This window comes from Rhineura floridana, chromosome 4 (genome assembly GCF_030035675.1).
Source record: "Rhineura floridana isolate rRhiFlo1 chromosome 4, rRhiFlo1.hap2, whole genome shotgun sequence".
In the NCBI taxonomy this organism is placed as follows: Eukaryota; Metazoa; Chordata; class Lepidosauria; order Squamata; family Rhineuridae; genus Rhineura; species Rhineura floridana.
Genome location: NC_084483.1, coordinates 117,932,561 through 117,956,622, shown reverse-complemented (window position 1 = coordinate 117,956,622; position 24,062 = coordinate 117,932,561). Strand labels below are relative to the sequence as shown.

Genomic DNA, 24,062 nt, shown 5'->3' with positions numbered 1-24,062 from the left:
AGTGAAACAAAAGAACATAGGAAGAGTCTTGCTGGATTCCTATGCTGTGTGGAACAGACCTTCTGATGAGATGATATCTGCAGGGGGGCCCCACCTGCAGAGCACAGTGATCGATATGGTATATAAGGGGTGATAATCTTTCAGGAATCCTGGTCCTAAGCTGTATAGGGCTTTATACACCGAAACCAGCACCTTGAACTTAGTGCGGTAGTTAATTGGCAGCCAGTGCATATACTATTAATAGTCTTAACGTTTGTATTTTCCAGCTATTTGAATGGCACCTACATCTTGATAAATCTCTTCCTGCTCCACTGGGCACTATTGGGGCCTGGCTTCATAGGGCAGAGACTTCTCTCAGAGAAGAAATCATTGTTCAACAAGCTCATGAGGAAACTGCAAATATTATACATAGGAAGCTTGAACAGCATAAGGTTTGTATATAGTGTAATTTTTCAGAAGAGTTATATTACAACTCTTAAATTTTATTAAACTCAGTATAGCATGATACTTTGATAACATGAGCAAAATTCTTTTGTCAGAAGCTGTAGATACAGGTCCTACATCAGCTTTTCTTAGCACACAATTCAGTTAAATAGTGGAGAGTTGGGGGTTTATTTTTAAAGCATGGATAACATTAATCATCCTTAATTAAATAAAATATTTTCATTTTTCTTAAGGGATTTTCCTCAACTGCAGAAATTTCTATACAGGTGGAGATTTTATTATATACACAAGCAGCCTTTGAACATAAACTGATTAAATTTGGTTTTTTATCTCAGTCAGATTTTATAAATCACATTTACACATGTGAACTTACCTAAACATTACCTTACTTTCCAAGTGCCACAATATATATGGCAGTACTTTACTGCTGAAGTGAAAAGTAGTTTATATTTGAAAACCAATAATGCCAGCCAACCTAGCAAGCTCATTATGTGCAAAAATAGATATGGCTAGGGTTGCCAGGTTCAGGGCCTGAGACTGATCCTGTATCTTTAGGAGAAGAGAAAGTCAGCCAAGTGCAGGTGTTCTTGCAACGCTGTAATGGGAAAAACCACAAGGTGGAATTCTCCCTTCCCCCTGCACAACTTTTAAAGATACAGAAGACCTCTTGGAGGCCAGGCCTAATTGATCTAATTCTTCTGGGATGTTATTTAAATTGTATTTTGGCATTATAATTGCTTTGTTGTTGTTCTTTATCTTTACTCTGATTTTCAATATTACCAGTTCATGATCTGTACCTCAGTCTGCTCCTGGTCTTATTTTCACAGAAAGTATGGAACTTCTCCATCTTCTGCTTCCAATTATATAATCTATTTGATTCCTATATTGACCATGTGGTGATGTCCACGTGTACAGTCGTCTTTTCGGTTGCTTGAAAAATGTGTTTGCAAGAAACAAATTATTGACTTCATAAGAACATAAGAACATAAGAAGAGCCTGCTGGATCAGGCCAGTGGCCCATCTAGTCCAGCATCCTGTTCTCACAGTGGCCTACCAGGTGCCTGGGGGAAGCCCGCAAGCAGGACCCGAGTGCAAGAACACTCTCCCCTCCTGAGGCTTCCGGCAACTGGTTTTCAGAAGCATGCTGCCTCTGACTAGGGTGGCAGAGCACAGCCATCATGGCTAGTAGCCATTGATAGCCCTGTCCTCCATGAATTTGTCTAATCTTCTTTTAAAGCCATCCAAGCTGGTGGCCATTACTGCATCTTGTGGGAGCAAATTCCATAGTTTAACTATGCGCTGAGTAAAGAAGTACTTCCTTTTGTCTGTCCTGAATCTTCCAACATTCAGCTTCTTTGAATGTCCACGAGTTCTAGTATTATGAGAGAAGGAGAAGAACTTTTCTCTATCCACTTTCTCAATGCCATGCATAATTTTATACACTTCTATCATGTCTCCTCTGACCCGCCTTTTCTCTAAACTAAAAAGCCCCAAATGCTGCAACCTTTCCTCGTAAGGGAGTCGCTCCATCCCCTTGATCATTCTGGTTGCCCTCTTCTGAACCTTTTCCAACTCTATAATATCCTTTTTGAGATGAGGCGACCAGAACTGTACACAGTATTCCAAATGCGGCCGCACCATAGATTTATACAACGGCATTATGATATCGGCTGTTTTATTTTCAATACCTTTCCTAATTATTGCTAGCATGGAATTTGCCTTTTTCACAGCTGCCGCACACTGGGTCAACATTTTCATCGTGCTGTCCACCACAACCCCGAGGTCTCTCTCCTGGTCAGTCACCGCCAGTTCAGACCCCATGAGCGTATATGTGAAATTCAGATTTTTTGCTCCAATATGCATAATTTTACACTTGTTTATATTGAATTGCATTTGCCATTTTTCCGCCCATTCACTCAGTTTGGAGAGATCTTTTTGGAGCTCTTCGCAATCCCTTTTTGTTTTAACAACCCTGAACAATTTAGTGTCGTCAGCAAACTTGGCCACTTCACTGCTCACTCCTAATTCTAGGTCATTAATGAACAAGTTGAAAAGTACAGGTCCCAATACCGATCCTTGAGGGACTCCACTTTCTACAGCCCTCCACTGGGAGAACTGTCCATTTATTCCTACTCTCTGCTTTCTGCTTCTTAACCAATTCCTTATCCACAAGAGGACCTCTCCTCTTATTCCATGACTGCTAAGCTTCCTCAGAAGCCTTTGGTGAGGTACCTTGTCAAACGCTTTTTGAAAGTCTAAGTACACTATGTCCACTGGATCACCTCTATCTATATGCTTGTTGACACTCTCAAAGAATTCTAATAGGTTACTGAGACAGGACTTTCCCTTGCAGAAGCCATGCTGGCTCTGCTTCAGCAAGGCTTGTTCTTCTATGTGCTTAGTTAATCTAGCTTTAATCATACTTTCTACCAGTTTTCCAGGGACAGAAGTTAAGCTAACTGGCCTGTAATTTCCGGGATCCCCTCTGGATCCCTTTTTGAAGATTGGCGTTACATTTGCCACTTTCCAGTCCTCAGGCACGGAGGAGGACCCGAGGGACAAGTTACATATTTTAGTTAGCAGATCAGCAATTTCACCTTTGAGTTCTTTGAGAACTCTTGGGTGGATGCCATCCGGGCCCGGTGATTTGTCAGTTTTTATATTGTCCATTAAGCTTAGAACTTTCTCTCTCGTTACCACTATTTGTCTCAGTTCCTCAGAATCCCTTCCTGCAAATGTTAGTTCAGGTTCAGGGATCTGCCCTATATCTTCCACTGTGAAGACAGATGCAAAGAATTCATTTAGCTTCTCTGCAATCTCCTTATCGTTCTTTAGGACACCTTTGACTCCCTTATCATCCAAGGGTCCAATTGTCTCCCTAGATGGTCTCCTGCTTTGAATGTGTTTATAGAATTTTTTGTTGTTGGTTTTTATGTTCTTAGCAATGTGCTCCTCAAATTCTTTTTTAGCATCCCTTATTGTCTTCTTGTATTTCTTTTGCCAGAGTTTGTGTTCTTTTTTATTTTCTTCATTTGGACAAGACTTCCATTTTCTGAAGGAAGACTTTTTGCCTCTAAGAGCTTCCTTGACTTTGCTCGTTAACCATGCTGGCATCTTCTTGGCCCTGGCGGTACCTTTTCTGATCTGCGGTATGCACTCCAGTTGAGCTTCTAATATAGTGTTTTTAAACAACTTCCAAGCATTTTCAAGTGATGTGACCCTCTGGACTTTGTTTTTCAGCTTTCTTTTTACCAATCCCCTCATTTTTGTGAAGTTTCCTCTTTTGAAGTCAAATGTGACCGTGTTGGATTTTCGTGGCAATTGGCCATTTACATGTATGTTTAATTTAATAGCACTGTGGTCACTGCTCCCAATCGGTTCAACAACACTTACATCTCGCACCACGTCCCGGTCCCCACTGAGGATTAAGTCCAGGGTTGCCGTCCCTCTGGTCGGTTCCATGACCAACTGATCTAGGGAATAGTCATTTAGAATATCTAGAAACTTTGCTTCTTTGTCATGACTGGAACACATATGCAGCCAGTCTATGTCCGGGTAGTTGAAGTCACCCATTACTGCCACATTTCCTAGTTTGGATGCTTCCTCAATTTCATATCTCATCTCCAGGTCTCCCTGAGCATTTTGATCAGGGGGACAATAGATCATTCCCAGTATTAAGTCCCTCCTGGGGCACGGTATCACCACCCACAACAATTCTGTGGAGGAGTCTGCCTCTTTTGGGGTTTTGAGATTGCTGGATTCAATGCCTTCTTTCACGTATAGAGCGACTCCGCCACCAATACGTCCTTCCCTGTCCTTCCGATATAGTTTATATCCAGGGATAACCGTATCCCACTGGTTTTCTCCATTCCACCAGGTCTCGGTTATGCTCACTATATCAATGCTCTTCTCTAAGACCAAGCACTCCAGTTCTCCCATCTTGGTTGGGAGGCTCCTAGCATTAGCGTACAGGCACTTGTAAGCAGTGTCTCTCTTCAAGTGTCTTTGGCACTTGTGGTTAGGCCTGTGGTAATTTTGCTCTTCTGAATTTATATCCTGTGCCCCTGCTCTCACAATGCCTACTTCTAGGCCTACCCCTTTTAAAATTTCATCATTTCTTTGGTTTTTATCCCAGGGGGGAGGTTTATTCCGAACCGGACCTTTCTCAGCTCCTGTCGGGTTTCCCCCCTCAGTCAGTTTAAAAGCTGCTCTGCTACCTTTTTAATTTTAAGTGCCAGCAGTCTGGTTCCATTCTGGTTCAAGTGGAGCCCGTCCCTTTTGTACAGGCCCGGCTTGTCCCAAAATGTTCCCCAGTGCCTAACAAATCCGAACCCTTCCACCCGACACCATCGTCTCATCCACGCATTGAGACTGCGAAGCTGGGCCTGTCTGGCTGGTCCTGCGCGTGGAACTGGTAGCATTTCAGAGAAAGCCACCTTGGAGGTCCTGGCTTTCAGCATCCTACCTAGCAACCTAAATTTTGCTTCCAGGACCTCACGGCTGCATTTCCCCATGTCGTTGATGCCAACGTGCACCACGACCACTGACTCCTTCCCAGCACTGTCTACCAAACTATCTAAACGACGGGCGATATCCGCAACCTTTGCACCAGGCAGGCAAAACACCTTGCGGTCTACACGCCCATCACACACCCCACTGTCTATGTTCCTAATGATCGAATCACCCACTACAAGGATCCCTCCACTTCACAATTTAATAAGTCTTTCTTCTGCTTCATTTCTATCTCCTAAGCCCCATTTTCCCACAATTTCTAGTTCTTGTTCCCTACTTTTGCATTCCAGTCCCCCATGATTATTGGAGCATCCTGTTTTGATGTGTGATCAATTTCTTCCTGTATTTCTGTGTAAAATCTCTCAATTTCCTCATCTTCTCTGTTTGCCATAGGAGAATAGACTTGGATGATGGTTATGTTGATAGGTTTTCCATTAAGTCTCATTGATATCACTCGCTCAGATCTTGCGTTATAGCTCCTAATTGCTTTTGCTACATCACTTGTCACTATTAGAGCAAACCCATTTCTTCTTAATTTCTCATTTCGTTCATAAAATATTTTGTAGTTACCTGATCGAAAATGTCCCATTCCCATCCATTTTAATTCAGTCATGCCAAGTATTGTAATATTGATGTGTTCCATTTCTTTTTTGACAATTTCTAACTTTCCCTGGTTCATGCTTCTCACATTCCTTGTTCCTATTGTGTTCTTTGAACAACTCCGGACTCTGCTTTTACATCTGTGCGCTTCAGCCTCTGGGCTTCCTTTCGGCTTTGACCCAGTTGCGTCATTAGTCACAGTGCTACTCATACTTGTCTGTTGTTCTTCCTCAGTAACTCGAGGGGTTTCATCTTCCAGCACTATCTCGTGTTACATTTTGGATAGTCTGTTCATAGGCTTTTCATGGTAAGAGGTATTCAGAGGTGGTTTACCATTGCCTTCCTCTGAGTTTGGATGCATCTTAGTCTGGTGCCTCAGCTTTGACCATTCTGCCTTGGGTGCCCCTGCTAGGAGTCTAGCCTCTTAGTCTAAACTCCTGACAGCATTGCTCTCAGCTTCTTCGACACTCTCAAACCCCCTCACCATGTTAAGGTGTGACTACTGTTGCAAAATCTTCCTCTGATGTAATATCTTCAAGATAATCAAACAAAATCACATTAGGAAATCATAACTAAGAATTTTTCCTCATTTCTAATAAAACAGCTTTCCAAAACATCTTTATTATGGTACGTTCTCTTAATACATGAAACAAATTTGCATTGCATGGCTTAAATCCCCAGTACTGATCACTAATAGTTGGATAAATTTTATTAAATCTGGTTGGTGTTAAATACCATTGAGTAACAGTTTTATTTAAAAATCTGTGAAGTGATGGGGGAGGGGATCTGAACTGGGAGTTTAGGCAAGGATTAAACAGCTCCTTCTTAAAATTAGATTACCGTATATTCCGGCGTATAAGACGACTGGGCGTATAAGACGACCCCCAACTTTTGACCCTGATCCCCGTTTAAAAAGCCAGCGTCCCTCTTCCCTTTCTTCCCTGCGTGGCCAGCGCCCCCTCGCCCCATAGCCCGCACCGACCTGTGGGTGGGGATGTGCTGCGCCCCGGCGCGGCCTTTGCCCACCAAGAAGTGGACGTCGCTGAGCACCTCGTTGTTGAAGAGGAAGGCGAAGCGCTCCTGCACTGTCGGCTTCGTCAGTTGTAGGCCGGCTCCCATGGCGCCAGCGGGCCGGAGGCGGCGGCGGAGGGCGCCAAGGAGGAGGCCGTAGGGGCAGCTGTCGGCAGCGGGTTCCCACCTCTGCTGCCTCCCGCTGCTGCTGCTGCTGCCGCCGCCCGGTAGTTGTGCATCAGCGGAGGCGCCGGCGCGGCCTGCGGCAGCGAGAGCACCAAAAGCGGCCCGCCGTTGGCCGCCCGAGGAGGAGCAGCCGCCGCCGCCGCGGCCCCGTCGCTTGCCTGAGCAGCCGCAGGCGGAGGAGCAGCAGCAGCGGCGGGAGGCGGCGCAGGCAAGGCCGCCACGGAGGAGAAGGACGCGGGGAGGCTGCTGCTGCTGCTGCTCCCCACCCCGGCCGCCATTTTGCGACGGAGGAGGAGGCAGAGGAGGCCGTGCAGGGCGCCGCCTTCGCCGCGGTGGAGGAGGCGGAGATGGCGGGGACGGAGGAGCAATGGGGATTCCCCTCAGGGGAGGGGACGCCGGGCCAGGCTGCGAGCAGGAGAAATATTCCGGCGTATAAGACGACACCCGGCGTATAAGACGACCCCCAACTTTTGAGAGGATTTTTTTGGGTTAAAAAGTCGTCTTATACGCCGGAATATACGGTAATTTGAATCATCTGCTGGATGTCCTCTAAATTAATAAGCCCCATTCCAAATCAAATATTGGAGGGTGGCTACCCATTACTTGTAATAGACTATAACCGTGCTAATGTGACTAACAGTAAAATCCTATACATATCTGCTCAGAAGAAAGCCCAGTTGAGTTCAGTGGGTTGTAGCCTTAAAAATATTTTAGATGTACGAAGCTATAGTATTGACCTCATGGGTATAGTTCTCTGTGTTGGAGGGATTGGGCTTAATGGCCTTAATGATGTCTCACTTGATGTGACCACGAGCAGCTTGTACACAGAAGCATCCAGGAAGGAGAGGAATGGCTTGATGTGCATATAGGAAATGTTTAGGGCTCTCCTATTGCAAATAATGGTTGGTGCTCCGCATTGCAGGTATTCTACCACACATGCAGCTGAGGGCCAGCGAAGAGGGAATGTATAATGCTCACATTCTTTTTAATTAGACAGGTGTTTAATTTAAATCCTATAACTTTGAATTAATAGGTAGTGCTTTTTATGTTTTATAATTATAAATATTTCCGTACGTTTTTCTGTGCAGTTTATATGATCCTTTGTCAAAAGTTATAGTGCCTTGAAAATGTCAGTGAACCTCCTGTAACTCATTAGATTTTGTTGTTTTCATTCTGACATGTCTTCAAACACCACGTGTTTCAAGATTTGCCCTCTCCTGATTAAAAGCTGAGTTCAAAAGAAAGGTTGTGTGCAATTTTAGGATGGAGATTCTGTTTATGTTGTTCATTTGAAGATAATTTTGTTGTGCAGGTTACAGGGGAAACTATTTGTGACCTGAAATATGATAGTGTGTAACTTTTAGTATCTTTGCTAAAGTATTTCATATGGGTAAATAAATCTATTGAAAGAAATATTGTGTTGTTGCTTCTTCTATAGGCAAGAGTCAAAGACACTGCAAGGCACAGGAAATGGTGCTGCATATGCACCATAGTGTGCCTCATCTCACTATTTGGACTTGACTGCTGCACCCTTGTCAAAAAAGTTGTCCATGCTGACCTATGTATTAAGTTGTCATGGATTTTATTAGACTTAGACAAATGACACACTTCTAATTTTTCACTGTGCAGACAAGTTAGTAATACTAATAAGACCACATTAAACTGCCTTACTCAATTCCAGTGCAAACCGAGTTTCCACATTTTGATGAGAGGATTTTTTTGTCTTTCCACTACAACCAAAATAGAGTTAGGGTGCAATTCAATTCTCATTTACGCCGTACTAAGGGGAGGTGGATTTCCAGCTGAGCCGGCTGGTTCCAGCTTAGCCAGGCTATGCTGTCAGTCCGACTCACCTGGAGCTCAGACAAGACCATTGTAAGACCTGAAAAAAGGGGCATTCTGCGGACGTGTCAGGGGCATGTCAGGAGGGTCTGATGTGAGAGGACTTAGGCCACATCCAAATCATGTTCGGAGTGTTCCTGCAGGTCCCAGTTCAGGCATAAATTAGGCCAGGAAAAAGGTTGGACTAAGAAAATAAATACAATAGAAGTCAATAGAGAGTGTTTACTCCCCGGTAGAGATATTTGGGACAGCAGGCTTTTCCTTTCTGTCCCTGTGCTCAGCATATCCAGAGGCTCCTGAGTGGCAATTGGATGTGGCAAAACTTTATGCAAGCTTGTCTTGCACCGGAACCACTTATGCTGGCTTCCCCTGAGTTGGATTGCTCTGTTAGATGAACAATGGATATGCTATTCTTAGTATGGGTTGTATGAACATATACATTAAAAGGAATATTTGTAAATAATTTGGTCACAGTAATAACTGGAATACTCCAGTAAGAACAGGAGTTTATTTATTTGTATCATCCTCATGCTAGCGAGTTTAAGCAACGATTATAGGTCACTAAATCCTCCACGCTCAGGCAGTCTAAGGACATGGCATGTTATCATTATGGATACTCTTAGGTAATGATTAGTAGTCATTCATTTTAATATGTAATCTCCACAAAACATTTCAAAGTACCGTTGCTTAGATACTACAGAGAAGAGCTTTTATTATTAGCTTTATTCTTATTTGTGTCTTATCAACATGGATTAGAAGCGACACGGTTCTGTGTGGAATCCAGAATATAATCATAGATCATTCTTATTCCACGTGCCAGAGTTATGCTTTGAACACATAATGTCCTTGATAGATATAAATATGTAGGTTTTAAGGGGGAAAGGAACTAGGTCAGGAGCCATCAATAAACATGTAATGTGGGGTTGAGGTGGAAAATTATAGACATAAAATGTTATTAACTGATTTTTTCTCAACAAATCGTAGATATATAAAGAGATAAATACCTTATGCAACTTGTCTCCTTAAATCTTTAAGTGATTAAGGCAGTGCCCATATTATCTGTTTTAAAATGTGCCAGAATTACTAGGCACAGGTTTAGCACAGTATCTCACAAAGCACTTTCCTTCTCTAGAAGCTTGTTCTGCTGTAAATGTGACATCGTGATCAAACGCTCTCATATGTTGAGTCATCAGTGCAGCTTTAAAAAAATGTCCTTATTAAGATTTCCTTGCCTACTGTGAACCTTTTTTGTCCTTCTTTCTCTCTCTCTCTCTCTTTAAAAAAAATCCAATTTAGGATGTATTTAACAACATAGAGGGTTACAAAAAGACATTCCAGGAGATCCACAGAGCTCAATCTGTCAATGGAGTCCCTGTTCCACCAGATCAGCTAGATGATATGGCAGAGAGGTAAGTCGGATTCCATTCTTGAATGCTGCCGTGATGAAAGCATCCATCTGTTTTATGTTCTTTTCAGTTAAAATCAGTGCCTGTTAGGTTTCCAATGGGTTTTAATAGCTATGGAAACAATAAGTTGTAAACATGTTGTAAAGGTATTATTAAAAAAGCTTGAAATTAAATAGCTATGGATTTTGAAAAAAAAGAATATATTTTAAGTCTGGTTGCTTGTTACTGAGCACTAGGAGAAATATTATGTAACAAAACCTTTGGGAATGTTAATGGGAGAAATAGGAAAGGAATCAGTTGTTAATGAAAAGAATTTAGGCTACAATCCTTAATATATTTACTTGAAAGCAAGCTCTGCTGAATTAAATGAAATTTACTTTTGTGTAAGCATGTTTAGGACAGAGCAGGTGCAGTGCAATCCTATACAGGTCTACTCAGAAGGATGCCCCATTGAGTTCAGTGGGGCTTGCTCACAAGTAGGTGGGTTTAGGATTGCAGCCTAAGTCACATTTTCTTCATTTAATAAACATAGTTTATTTGCTACTAATGAGCAGTTAGTTTGCTACCGTCGAGCAATTTACAGAATAATGACAATGCAAAATTAAATATGCCTTCAGGCTTTGCATTTGCAGCATAAAAGCATAATTTTGTACTTATTGAGTGTTTCACTATTTAACAATATGTGATTCATGCATAGGTTTGATTTTGTTGCCTCTACATCTGAGCTGCATCTGCTGAAAATGGAGTTCTTGGAACTGAAATACCGTCTGCTATCACTCTTGGTCCTTGCAGAATCAAAATTAAAATCATGGATTATCAAATATGGAAGAAGAGAATCTGTTGAACTACTTCTTCAGAACTATGTGGTAAGCTTATCCTGGTTTAATTTTGAGTACATCTTTTAAACATAAATAAACTATATAAGCGAAGAACACAAAACAGCTAGATCTTACAGGGCAAAATCCAAAAGTTGGCCCTCCACTGACAGAGCACATCTGTCAGTGGAATGAGGAGAGAAGTAATGTTTGGCAGTTCCTCCTTCTTCATGCAATCCCCACATCCTCCAAAACTCTGCTCTGGGGGCCTGCCCAATCCTCCAGATAATATTTTTTGGGGGGAAGGGGGATTCATGGGGAAGGGTGAACAGAAAATTGCCTCCCTCCCTGTTCTGCTGATGGGTGCCTTTCATCAGCAGGGTAACACCAACTGGATACCACCCACAGCTGCATGTTCGGGGGGGGGGGAAGGTTCACTCCTTCTGCTTCTAGGTTAACATTTTCTACAAAAATGAATTACAAGGAGATGAGTGGAGGGGAAGCCTCCCCCATTGTAATGGGTCAAGGCACACATTCTGCCACATTGCCAATATTCTTCATATATGTTCTTTTTACTAGGCAACATCAATCCTGTTCCCTGGAAATGAATTGTTCACTCATAAACACTCACAACACTCTGAGGGTTTTTCATGTTCAGCTTTCTCAGTATTTGCAGTTTTGATGCACGTCACAGTCAGAGACAGAAACTGGGCATGAGGCTTTAGTTCAATCATAGAACTTGTACTTTGCATGAAGAAGGTCCCAGGTTCAATCCCTGGCATTTAAAGACTGCTGCCTGAAACCATGGAGAGCTGCTGCCAGTCAGTAGACAATACAAAGCTGGATGAAGCAGATTCATATGTTTAGTGCACCGAATATAGCCATATGAAACTGCTCACACATTACATTGGGTCCAGGCTAAGTGAGTTACATAGGTCCCACTGAAATAAATGGAACATACTACTAGTTACTTAAGTCCCACTGATTACAGCAGGAACTAAGTTGAACTAACAGGCAGACCAATCCTAAGTCCCAGCTGACAATGGTGGTGTTATTATCTGCTAGAGGCTTTGTCCCTTTGCTTTGCATGCCAACCCTCCCACTCACTGGGACTCCCAAACACAAACGTGCTTGTGTGCGTGCATGCGTGTGCACACATACAGATTCCCAACCCCCCCCCCCCGGAGCTCCGAAACACACACATCCAGAGACCCCAAGGCACACCCACACCCGGCCCTTCAAACACATACACACACACATGTCTAGGAAAGCTCAAAAACTGACCCCCCAGGCAACTCCCAGAAGGACCCCTACCCCCAGGCAACTCCCCAAATAGTCTCCCCGGGCACTCGCCACCACACCGTTTAGGCAGCTTATCGGCCTCCTGCCTGCCCAGACTGCCTCCCCGCTCACCTGCCAACCCCAGTGCTCACCCACCCCCACACTTACTCCTCCTATACTCACTTGCTCACTCACCCCCCCTGCACTCACTCACCCCCATCCTCATTCTCCTGCGTGCCATTCTTGCTTCCTCCACTCCCACTCCTTGCTTGCACATTGTCCTGCTGCTGCACCCAGCCCCCCACGTGTGACGGCTTTAAAATATTATATAGTTAGATATATTAATACCGATTAGAGCCTCCTGCACCAACCCACACAGAAGAGAAAACTACTGGCAGACCTGGAGGGGGTAGCTCCAAGGTATGCGCAATTACAAAAAACTGCTGACAGGAAAAACATAAGTGGAGGAAGTTCCCAACACAGCCCCATGATAACTCAGTGGCACAGTATGTTGAAAGACTGGGGGGGGGAACTGACAGCTGTGTAGCAGGTATGGATAGAATGTTGTAGCTGGAACAGGAAATAATTGGGCATAATATATCTACTCTGCCCTAAACCCTCTCAGAGTGCTGCTGAATGATTGTTGGGGCAAGAGACTGTTGAGTGGGACTGACAGTATGGGTGAAGGAGAGAGAGCATTGAAATAAGTGGCTGGAACCCTAAACAGAAGCATTCTACACTGCAACTTTTTGTTGCAGGGCCCACTTGTTATAATTACTGATTGTTCACATGGGAGGAAAATAGCTTGCTCCGTTCTCCAATGCAACATGCCATTTGCGATTATTAACACATGCAAAGCTGCAAGCCTAATCTCATTTACCTTGGATTCACTAGGACTTATCTGAGTAGACATGTTTAGGATTGTGCTATTTGTGTGATAATGCTGTACAGCTTTGGATGATATTGGCTGTTTCTTTAAGATGATGCCATTCCCACCTTATAAGAAGGCTCACATCCAGGGAGAGATCATAGTGCTTAAAACAAGGCTGGAGCTTATGCTGCTACTGGTACTGATGAATGATCTCCTGCACCTTATCCGAAATATATGTATATCCTGAAAAAACAAGTCATCTATTGTTCTATCCAGCCAAACCTTCTATCCAACCAAAGAGAAACATTTTAAGCTTCACTGATTTAAAACAGTTACGAGAGAGTTATGCATACTTAACCTTCTCCCTTTAAAATCAATGGGACTTAAATTTGCTTAACTTTTGCTGGATTGTTTCTGTATATTGTAGGGACCATAGCTTTGCATGCAGAACATTCCAGATTCAGTCCTTAGCATCTCCTGGTAGAACTGAGACAAGCCCCCATCTGAAAGCCTGGAGAACTGGTGCAAGTTACTATACATAGTACTGAATGAGATGGACCAGTGGTCTGATGTATGTTAGAAGGCAGTCATTTAATGTTGGGGGAAAAGCTGTAGTTCAGTGCTAGAGCATCTGCCTTGCATGCAGAAGGCCCCAAGTTTAGTCCCCAGCATCTCCAGGTAGAGATGAGAGAGACCCCCTGCCTGAAACCCTGGACAACTACTGCTAATCAGTGTAGATAGTACTGAGCTAGACAGATCAGTGGGACTCACTCAGTATAAGGAGGCTTCCTATGTTCCTCATATGCAAATGTACCTGCATGACATCTCATCTCTAATGTGACACCGTATAGTAACTAATAATTTGTCAATGTCCAAGATTTGTTGAAATCTTCCATTAATATTGTCCCCAGTAATGCACTTTGAGATGAGATCGTGCAAAGTTTGTTAACGTTCAGAGGCATTTCCATATTTTGTTTTATAAGCTAATAGATAAGGGAAAAGATGAAATCAGACAAAATTCTTACCACACACGGTAACGTAGGCAATTTTTTCATACAACTGTGTTGATATCATTTGAATTCTCGTTCTTTTGTTTTCTTTTCAGTCTGTTATAGAAAATAACAAATTTTTTGAACAGTATGAAGTTACATACCAAATCTTGAAAAAGGCAGCTGAGATGTATGCCAAAGCTAATGGCTCACGTAAGTAACAATGTATTTCTTTGGCATCAGTTTAAAATGCTGCTGGATTCCCTTTTTGTTGTGCAATCAAAATGAACTGTTGCTAAGCAATTTGGAAAATGACAAAATGTTCAGTGTGCAATTGATCAACTAGATGAACTAGATTATCAACTGGATGAACGTATTTCAGAGCATTTATCTTGCTATAACACAGAAGGCAGCCAATGTTTTTACACTGAAGCAAAGAATTTCTACTGAAGACACAGGAGTCCCTTGACAGCATTATGTGAAAGAACTAGTAATTTGCTGGGTGCATCACTGTTGATATCACGCACCTGTAACACACACATGTTCTATACTTCCACAATCAATGGAAATTGATTCCTTAAAATACATATTTGTATGCTATATACTACTGAATTCGTACATCACTACTGTATAAGAAATGAAATATGAACAAATACATAGGGTCTTTCCGTACATATTTTATGGTTTGGACAAAGTGCTTGATTTCTTAGCCTTAAGGATGTTTCCTTTTTCCTGGTCATATTTTTCAGTGTGATAAGAAGTAGGTTTCAGGGTAAACAACTATCATTTAGCCTTTCTTGCAGCATGTCTGGGAATACTACTACTACTACCAACCTTGCACAGTTCTTATTCTTATCCAAATCTGAATGGAGAATAAGAATAGTGCTGAATGAGCACTAAGGAATGTTCTATAAATGCAAACGAGAGACATCCCTATGGAGATGGGGGAAGGGGGAGGAGAACATTTGCAGCAGAGCTACTGCTACTTGCTATGTTCTGCCATCTAGCAGTGGCCAGGTTGGATAGGTGGGACATGGCTCTTCCAACTTTAATCCCCCCATTAATATCAATGGGGGACATTAACTATGACTATAAAATATTATATGAATATGAACTATACATACAAATGTGTAGATATGTGTATATAGAATTCAAAATTACAAAAAGCAAATACAAATTCTCAAAGCCTTAGCCACTATTAATGAACAAAGAAGTTCTCCAAATGCAAATGATGAACTGATGAGATCTGCAGGACTGTATCTTAAGAACATAAGAAGAGCCTGCTGGATCAGGCCAGTGGCCCATCTACTCCAGCATCCTGTTCTCACAGTGGCCAACCAGGTGCCTGGGGGAAGCCCGCAAGCAAGACCCAAGTGCAAGAACACTCTCCCCTCCTGAGGCTTGTTTCATACTTCTTCCAAATCTGAATGGAGAATCATTCAAAGATGGCAGCTGTTAATCCCCTTTAATGCCTCAAATGTTTCTTTCTTATTTTCAGGAAAATATTATTCCTGATTCTTCTGTGAGCACTTAATCATATGAGTTCAGCCAGAAGGTTGTGTCTTGAAAGTGTCCAGAAGTGAAGAAATTTTGCGTCTTATAATAATCATTTTTATAGTCATTTTCACTTGGGTTCCTATGACTTTGTCTTTTATTACTTATATTTTGGGCACCTCTCTTGTGTTTGGGGGGAAATTTGCAATGACAGCTCCATTGCTGGCATATTTTTCAGCCATTCTGGGGAGGTGGAATTAACTGATTGAGGCTGCAATCCAATACATGTCTACTCAGAAGTAAGCTCCATTGGATTCATTGGGACTTACTCCCAGGTAAGTGTGTATTGGATTGCAACTTAAATTTACATATCACCTAAAATAATAGCTCTGAAGGAAATAGTACACTTTGTTTTGAGATTATGAACGCATGTGTGTTATAGCAGGCATTATCTTAGAAGTGACATTCTGTTCCTTTCTTGCGACGGAGAAGGGGGAATGCCTTTTTACAGATGTTGCTCACCATATGTAGTTTTCTATCAGTACCAGTTTAAATGTTTAAAACAAAAACAAAACTCTACTGCCTATTCAACCAGGACATATTTTTGGTCAATCAAAACATTTAAAATTGATTGGCCATTTAATTGACTAAAAAGTGCAGTTATTATTGTTGTTTGTTTCTTGGGATAGTCATTTCAGTTTGGTATCAAGATTTTTGTTAAAGTTTAGTACTGTATTTCAGCGGAAGAAATAGAGAGTGTTATGAGATTCATGAATGAGACAACAACCCAGTGGAGGCACTTGTCAGTGGAGGTGAAAAGTGTGAGGAGCATGTTAGAAGAAGTCATTACTAACTGGGATCGATACAGCAACACAGTGGCCAGTCTGCAGGCCTGGCTAGAAGATGCTGAAAAAATGCTGAATCAGCCTGAACATGCCAAAAAGGTAAGAAGTGTTCTTTGCAGAATGCCATAGTGGCTGTTTGTGCTCTTTGCCATTGTTTTTTAGCAGTGACCGTGATCCAATGAGTATTATACACAGTAGCAGTGGACACACAAGGACCAGCATGCATTTGCCGTCCTAACAAATTATTGGCTGTGCTGACTTTAATGCTCTATTTACCTGTTGGAGGGGGAAAGCAGGAGCAGTCTCTTTTCAACTGCCCCTGACAGGAAGATAGGGTGATTGCAGCCTGTCACCTCCAACCATCCATTAGGGCAGTGTTTCTCAACTGGTGTGCCTCCAGATGTTGTTGGACCACAACTCCCATCAGCCTCAGCCAGAATTGCCAATGGTCAGGAAAGATGGGAATTGTGGTCCAACAACATCTGGAGGCACACCGGTTGAGAAACAATGCATTAGGGTTTGCTTGCACAGTCCCAGTCCAGCAATGAGACTCACTCATTGTTGATCCTTGAGCCCATGGGGCCACCCAATCCAGCCCACAGCTTCCTTTCCTGTACCCTGCAGCAATTAGGCTTGAAAATAGCCTGTTTCAAATCTTAAATGCCACATGGAGAGCATTTTTGAGGGGCGGGGGAGTTTCAGCTGAGGATGAAGGGGTTGGTTCTCCTCTCCCCATGCGCTGCAAGCCACCTTACTGAAAATCCACCCTAAGTAACATTTAGGCTTGAAAACAGCCTTCTGTTGATGCCAACAAAAGGCTGAATTCAAGCCTAGCAGTTGCCTGGGGAGGGTTGTGGGATAGGGGCATAGCTTGGTAGTAGAGCATCTGCTTTGTGTGCAGAAGGTCTCAGTTCAGTCCTCAGCATAACCAGGTAGGGCTGGAAGATACCTGTATCTGAACACCTTTCAAGCCACCAGCAGACGGTGTGGACAATAATGAGCTAGATGTACCAGTGGTCTTAGTCAGTATAAGGCAGCTTCCTCGTTACTGATCCTGTCCTCCTGATTTGCAATCTCCATGAAGAACACCCCCCCCCAGCAATTAGGCTTGAAAAAAGTAAAATGCTTTTCTCATGCCTTACTGAAGGGTAGATCAGAGTGATAGATGCTGGGTATGTTGTCTGTGTTACGTGTGCTCTATGTGCCTTGTGTGTGTTGCATGTGTGTCTGGTGTGTGTTGTATGCATGCCAGCTCTAGCAGTGGCTGCTTTTGTTTTTGTCAAAGATTTAGGAAATGTTGACAATGTTGATACAAGATATCAAAATACAAATGGAACATCCTGATCAATTTTAGAAATACATTTGCAGTTTAATTTTTTCCAGTTATGATATTTTGTTATTTCTCAACGAACTTTCATAATAATATGTCTGTTCTTTTCATCTTCTGCCCCTTGACTTTAGGACGCATATTTATTTATATATTTTTTTAAAAAACCCTGTTTATCAGATAATGTACTGATAAACTAAAACAAAAAATTAAATTTGCTGCAATTATTACATTCAGTTAAACTTACTCCCATGTAAGTGTGCATAGGACTGCAGCCTAACATCATTGTCTCCATGGATTCTAGTGTCTTCATAGATCAGCTTGATCCAGAAGCTCCTTACAGTCCTGGGAACAATCCCTAGGCTTTGTCTCTGCTTTGGAGATAGTGAGGTGGTAGGAAACAATGCACAACTGCTCAGAGTCCTGCCCATACCTGTAGCTTCAAAGTTGGACAGGAGACTGGCTGTTCATCATAATGGCATGAAATGTTGAAGCATGAAATGAAAATAAAACAAGGTTGGATCTCAGTGTCTTAAACGTTCATTTTGGTAGTCATAATGATATCCCCTCTTCCTCTGTTGAGAAATTAGTATCAGTGTTTTTACAGCATACAAAGAACAGGCTGAGCATTGCCAGATTAGTTTAAGAGGAAATAGAGGGGAAAAACAGATGAGACTTCAACCTGCGGTGTGACATTTTTATGTTTACATTTACGGCAATGGTAGTTGTGTTCTTCCTAGGATTTTTTCCGGCATTTACCACAATGGATACAGCAGCACACTGCTATGAATGATGCTGGCAATTTTCTAATAGAAACATGTGATGAGACCATTTCCAGAGATTTAAAACAACAGCTGTTGTTGTTGAATGGACGTTGGAGAGAGTTATTTATGCAAGTTAAACAAGTATGTCCTTGTTGGTTTTTCTTTCCTAGTTTAGTAACCATACACTGCAAGACATATATGATTAGTTCTTAATCCATCTAACAAAGTGCGTATTACTTACGTTCTCATATTTTTGTACTGAAAATATCATATCTCGTAAGACAGTATTAAAAAATCATACTGAATTAAATGTAAGCATTTGTTCCTGGAACACTCGGTGATCTGTTGAGCCTCTGTTTTATCCACTTTCATAGTATGCTCGGGTTGACGAATTAGACAGAATGAGAAAGGAATATTTGGATGGTGTCGCTGCCTTGTCTGCTTTCACTGATGAAGTGAAGAGGAAAATTCATGTCCCGTTAGAAGTTTCCTTTCTAAATGTAAAAATGTTTGTCCAAGAAATGGAGGCAAGTGCATTTTCATTCCGGAAGGGAACATTATTTATTAATTTAGAGTTGAGTATGATTTGATTCTGTCAGTGGAGAGGGGTGTGTGACTTTTGCTGGTTTCCACCTCCTCCTTCAGTCCCCAACATCTGCTCTCACACTGGTACAGAGGGTTGAGGAACTGGGCTTACATGCTCTGGTTTTAAGGAGCTTTGCTTCCTTTGCAAATCTTACACTCCTTCTTGTACTTCTCCTTTGACTGCATGAGAACCAAAAAGAGTCGGAGTGGTGTAGTGGTTAGAATGTTGGAACTAGGCCTGGCTGACTAGGGTTCTAATTCCCCCTCAGCCATGAAGCTCACTGGGCCAGTCACTATGTTTCACGCTAACTTACCTTTTAAAGGGTTGTTGTGAGGATAAAAATGGACCAAGTAGAACCACGAACACTGCTTTGAGCTCCTTCCAAGTAAGGGGATATAAATATAGTAGATAAATAAACTAGGTGAAAGGAATCGCAATGCATCTTTAGCAGATTGTCTTCACAGACATTTTGCATTAAAAAAACCTTAGACCTTAAAATCACATATATTAAATGTAATATACGATCATGTTAATTGATGCAATTGAAGAAGAGGCTGCTTGCTTCATTAAGAGTTGGAATTAGTTCCTACAACTAGCAGAACGAGCATCATATAAAAAGAAAGTGCATGTTTACATACATAGTTATTGCTGAACAATCTATTGCAGGATATTAAACAAAAAGTGCCTGTGATGGAATGTCAATACAAGATGGTTACAAGGACAGCACAACTTGTTACCAAGGAAATCCCACAAGAAGAAGTCAATGAAATGCTTACAACAATGTCAGGAATCAAAGGACAGCTCAGCAAGGTAGTGGATTTACGCACAAACTATTCAAGTAGTTTTTAAAGATATTCCAAGACTTAGGTATAAGGCATGTCTAGTGTGTCAGTATACTCAGATGTTAAGTCCCGTAGAATTCAGTGGGACTTACTCCCAAATTAGTGTCGATAGGACTGCAACATTAATGACTCTGTCACCTCCCAGGTTTTTTTAGATTGGGCCCAGAAATCTTCAGGTTCTGTTCTGACCTGATTCACCCCACAGAGCTCACTCTATGCTCATTTCCCTTTTTCACACTTACTTCCTGTGGTACTAACCATCCCTACATGTTGCTGTAGACATGTGAAGCAATGTCCAGGGAAGTAAGATACTATGGAAATTACAGTGATTCTATGGAAATTACAGTGATTCATGGCAGCATTTAGGGTTTAATGGAGGCCCTAATGTGGTCCTCACCATTAGCCCACCCTATTGCCACAATGTCTAGGTAAGCAGGAAAAAGTCAGCAACACAATGGACTTGTGGAGAGCCCCAGTGGTAGGAGCTAAATCTGCATATTTGCATGGATAGTTCCTCAGGTACATTCAGTAGCATTATCATGTCAAGCCATTTGTTACACTGGCTTTGCAAAATACATATTTTCTAATAACCTTAAAAGCTTTAGTTATATGGACAATACAGTAGCCTTGAAACATAAATGGAAAAGTTTGTCAAGTTTAGAACCATTTTACTCATCAGCCTTCCCCATCTAGTGCTGTCCAGATATTTTTGACTCTAGCTTTCATCAGCCCTAGCCATCACTGCCAATGATGATGATGGGAATTGTAATCTAAAAGATGTGCAAGGAAGTAGGTTGAGGAAGGCTATTACATGTTATGAAGAATGAAGTGCAAGAGTGAAGTATGTCAGTTTTAGCCCTATTCAGTCACCTTTACTATTATATTATTAAACAGCTGCTACACTTTAATTGGGGAGTAGAAGTAAAGAGTGAAAACAACATAATAAACTAAAATATTTTAATTCAACAATGGCAATTCATTATTTGTAATCAAATTTCAAAGTTTTCTCAGTTGACACTGTATACTAATAACTGAGCAGAGGGGTGGGCTCAACCACACGGGGATCTACTTCTGCACATGCTGTGCATACCTATAAATCCATCCCTGAGTGTGGGAAAGTGGGGAGGAAAAAGCTGACCCTGAATATAAGAGAGTAGAAAAATATTTCACCCACGTAAATGTTCTGATGATAATTTAAAGACTATGTTTAATTAAAGTCAATGTAAAGTGAATAATACTGTAGGAACATGTTACTATCTTAAGCTTTTTTTGTGGTGGTAACTTTTGCCAGAATAAGGATGCATTTTACTTAAAAATGTGCAATTAACAATCACATAAATTTTCTCAGATAGATGAATCCTGTCCTGTTGTGCTCTATGAATCTCAGCAGCTACTTCCTCACCTGGAAGAATTAGAGAAGCAAATTACAAATTTTTATGAATCTCTTGAAAAAGTCAATGAAATCATTTCTGTCCTAGACCCTGAAGTCCAGCCTGCTGAAGTTTTTAAACAGCAACACCAGGTATGTCTTTTACATGAATACTCAAAGGGAGATTTGGTGGGATCGTTTACTAAAAAGATTTATATTTTTTCTAGCAATTTTTAAATTGTTAATTTTTGAGTCAGTTTTAGCTGTGGAAGAGCATACTGGAGATTCCACTCCAAGCAAATCTATTCAATTGGAATACATTAAATTGGAGTTTGCCCTGTACAGTTGGTATATTAGAATCCAGTTAGACGATGAAATTTTCCCAATGACTTCAGCATACAGCTGAAGATAGGGTATAGCTCAGTGACAAAGCACAGGCATAGCATGAAGATCTCAGTCCCTGGCACTTTGGATAGCAGGGCTAGGAAAGACCTCTTAACTTGAGATCTTGGAGAGCTATTCCCAGACAGAATAGACCATACCAAACTTCATGGACAAATAGTCTGACTCAGTATAAAGCAGTTTCATGTATTCATTGTTGCATTCACCAAAAGTGTCTGTGCATATATATATGTATTTTCCGATAACATGGTACTGGAAAATGGCCTTGGGCTACATATTATCAGGAATAATGTGTTAGGTGCAGCACTATGCATGTTGAGAGTGGAAGTCATCCTTGCAAGCAAAGGAAAACAGTGACACTTAGGCAGCAACCTTATGCAGAAGTTTTATGCTTCTGAATAAACATTAAGACCTCACTGCATGTGATACTGGGAATCAGTCCTTACTTAAAGCAGCATGAAGTTCTTCTGCCCCATGTAGCAGCCTGCCACACAGGGCTGTGCAAAGCCCCCAATCCAGTTTAGGACCCAGTTTGATTATCCAGATCCAGCCCCAATTTGGTCCAGATAAATCCAGAACCCAATTTGGATACAGAAATCTGAATCTTGTACTTCCATTGATTTGTATTGGGAAACCAAATCAGCCATCACTTTTTCTGTTGTTTTTTTCACATAGGTGCATGAAATTTGGAGATACGATAGCCCCTCAAGAGGAGGGGATTAATTTTGCCAAATTTCAGAGAGGTAGCTCCTAGGGTGTTTGTGCTAGCTACCTTTAAAGTTTGCTTTAAAGTTACCTTTAAAGTTTGCATTGCACTGATCATCTGAACACATTCCTGTCTGGGTTCAGGCCTGAGTTTGGCACAGAACCAGCCCTGGTCACCCTGGCAGATGACCTCCCTTAAGGGAGAGAGATAGGGGAGTGCAACCCTACTGTTGCTATTGGATCTCTCAGTGACTTTTGATACCATTGATCATAGTATCCTCCTGGACTGTGGCTTGGAAATTGGTGGCACTGTTTTACAGTGGTTCTAGTCCAATGTGCATGATTGGTACCAGAGAATAACAATATGGGACTACATGTCTAAATCTTGGAAGCTTTGTTGCAAGGAACTATTTTGTCCCCAGTGCTATATAACGTCTATATGAAACCACTGGGAGCAATCATCAGGAGGTTTGGGGCACAGTGTCATCACTGTGCTGATGACAGTCAACTACTTTTCTATTAAATCTGAGTTGGGAGAGGCTATGCATAAGTTGAACTAATGCCTGGATGCAGTGAATTAGTGTCAGTAGACTGAAGCTGAATCCTGCTAAAACAGAGACAAAGTGGGTAATTGGTTCCCAGTTCGAATAATTGGAGAGTCTGCCTGTTCTAGATAGGACTGCACTCCCTCAGAAGGAACAGGTGCACAGTTCAGGGGTTCTCTTGAAACCATCTTTGTCCATAGAGGCCCTATCACAAGCTTTGGCTGGTGTGTCAACTTCACCCTTTCATTTGGCCACTGTGACACATGCATTGGTAACATCACATCTGGACTATTGTAATGTGCTCTGTGTGAAGCTTCTCTTGCAGCTGGTCCGGAGGCTGCAGCTGGTGCAGAATGTTGCAGCCTGGGAGTAAGGGGTGCTCCTTATTGGACACATATCATGCTAGTGCTGAGGGATCAACTTTGGCAGCCTGATAGCCACCGAACCAGCTTTAAGATTCAGCTGCTAACATACAAAGCCCTAAATAACTCTGGACAATGTTACCTCAAAAACTGTCTTTCACTCCATTGCCCAGTAAGACCATTATATTCAACAAATTGAGCCCAGTTAGTTTTGTCACAGGCTGATGATTTTGGGCTTTTTCATGGTTCCCACATCAGCTGCTGCCCTCTGCTATCCCACTAATGCTGAGAAGGCCAGCCTCACGAAGAAGGTTGGCCAAGTGTTCTTCCTGTTGCTAAAGATTGGTTTGGGTCCACCCAACCCACTCTGTGGGAATCCAGAATTGGCACAAATCAGGCAGGTATCTGTTAGAACCTGGGAGTCTCATTTTCCATCATTAAAAAGAATGCTTGAGGAAAGCATTGTAGGAAATCAAAGGAATGTGGCATTAAAGCTGTCTGGTAAGAAAGTTCCTCTAGTACAGAAGATGTTCTGCTTCTGGAGATTATCCTGCTTTGGATCAAGCATAATTAAACTATACAGCTTTATTTTCCTGAATTGGATTTTCTAACCTTGCAGCTTCAGGACCACCTGCCAAATTAGTCCAGGCTATTGATCTTTGCTTAACTCACAAGAATGGTGTTTTTTAAAACACTTAAGGCACCTTATTTTTTGTTATTGTTTAAATCAAACATTAAAATCTAATGTATAGTTCTTGTTGTGTGTCTGGGTTTCTTTTTTTGCTGCTTTGGTGTGGCTATTTATTTTCTGGCGACAACAGTGGTAAAGGATGAGGAAGCTACACAACAGTAACTTAAATCCTG

At 41.8% G+C, this 24,062-nt stretch overlaps 1 protein-coding gene across 1 annotated transcript in view; it reads left to right on the top strand.

The window, feature by feature from the left end:
- The window catches only part of SYNE1 (spectrin repeat containing nuclear envelope protein 1), a 598,390-nt gene that overhangs the window by 108,831 nt on the left and 465,497 nt on the right, over positions 1–24,062 (top strand). Inside the window, exons 12-20 of the mRNA XM_061624165.1 lie at positions 267–431; positions 9,892–10,004; positions 10,699–10,867; positions 14,074–14,170; positions 16,193–16,395; positions 18,364–18,528; positions 18,762–18,914; positions 19,640–19,783; positions 21,164–21,337. Of these exons, the coding sequence (XP_061480149.1) occupies positions 267–431; positions 9,892–10,004; positions 10,699–10,867; positions 14,074–14,170; positions 16,193–16,395; positions 18,364–18,528; positions 18,762–18,914; positions 19,640–19,783; positions 21,164–21,337 (1,383 nt within the window). The remainder of the gene's footprint in view (positions 1–266; positions 432–9,891; positions 10,005–10,698; positions 10,868–14,073; positions 14,171–16,192; positions 16,396–18,363; positions 18,529–18,761; positions 18,915–19,639; positions 19,784–21,163; positions 21,338–24,062) is intronic.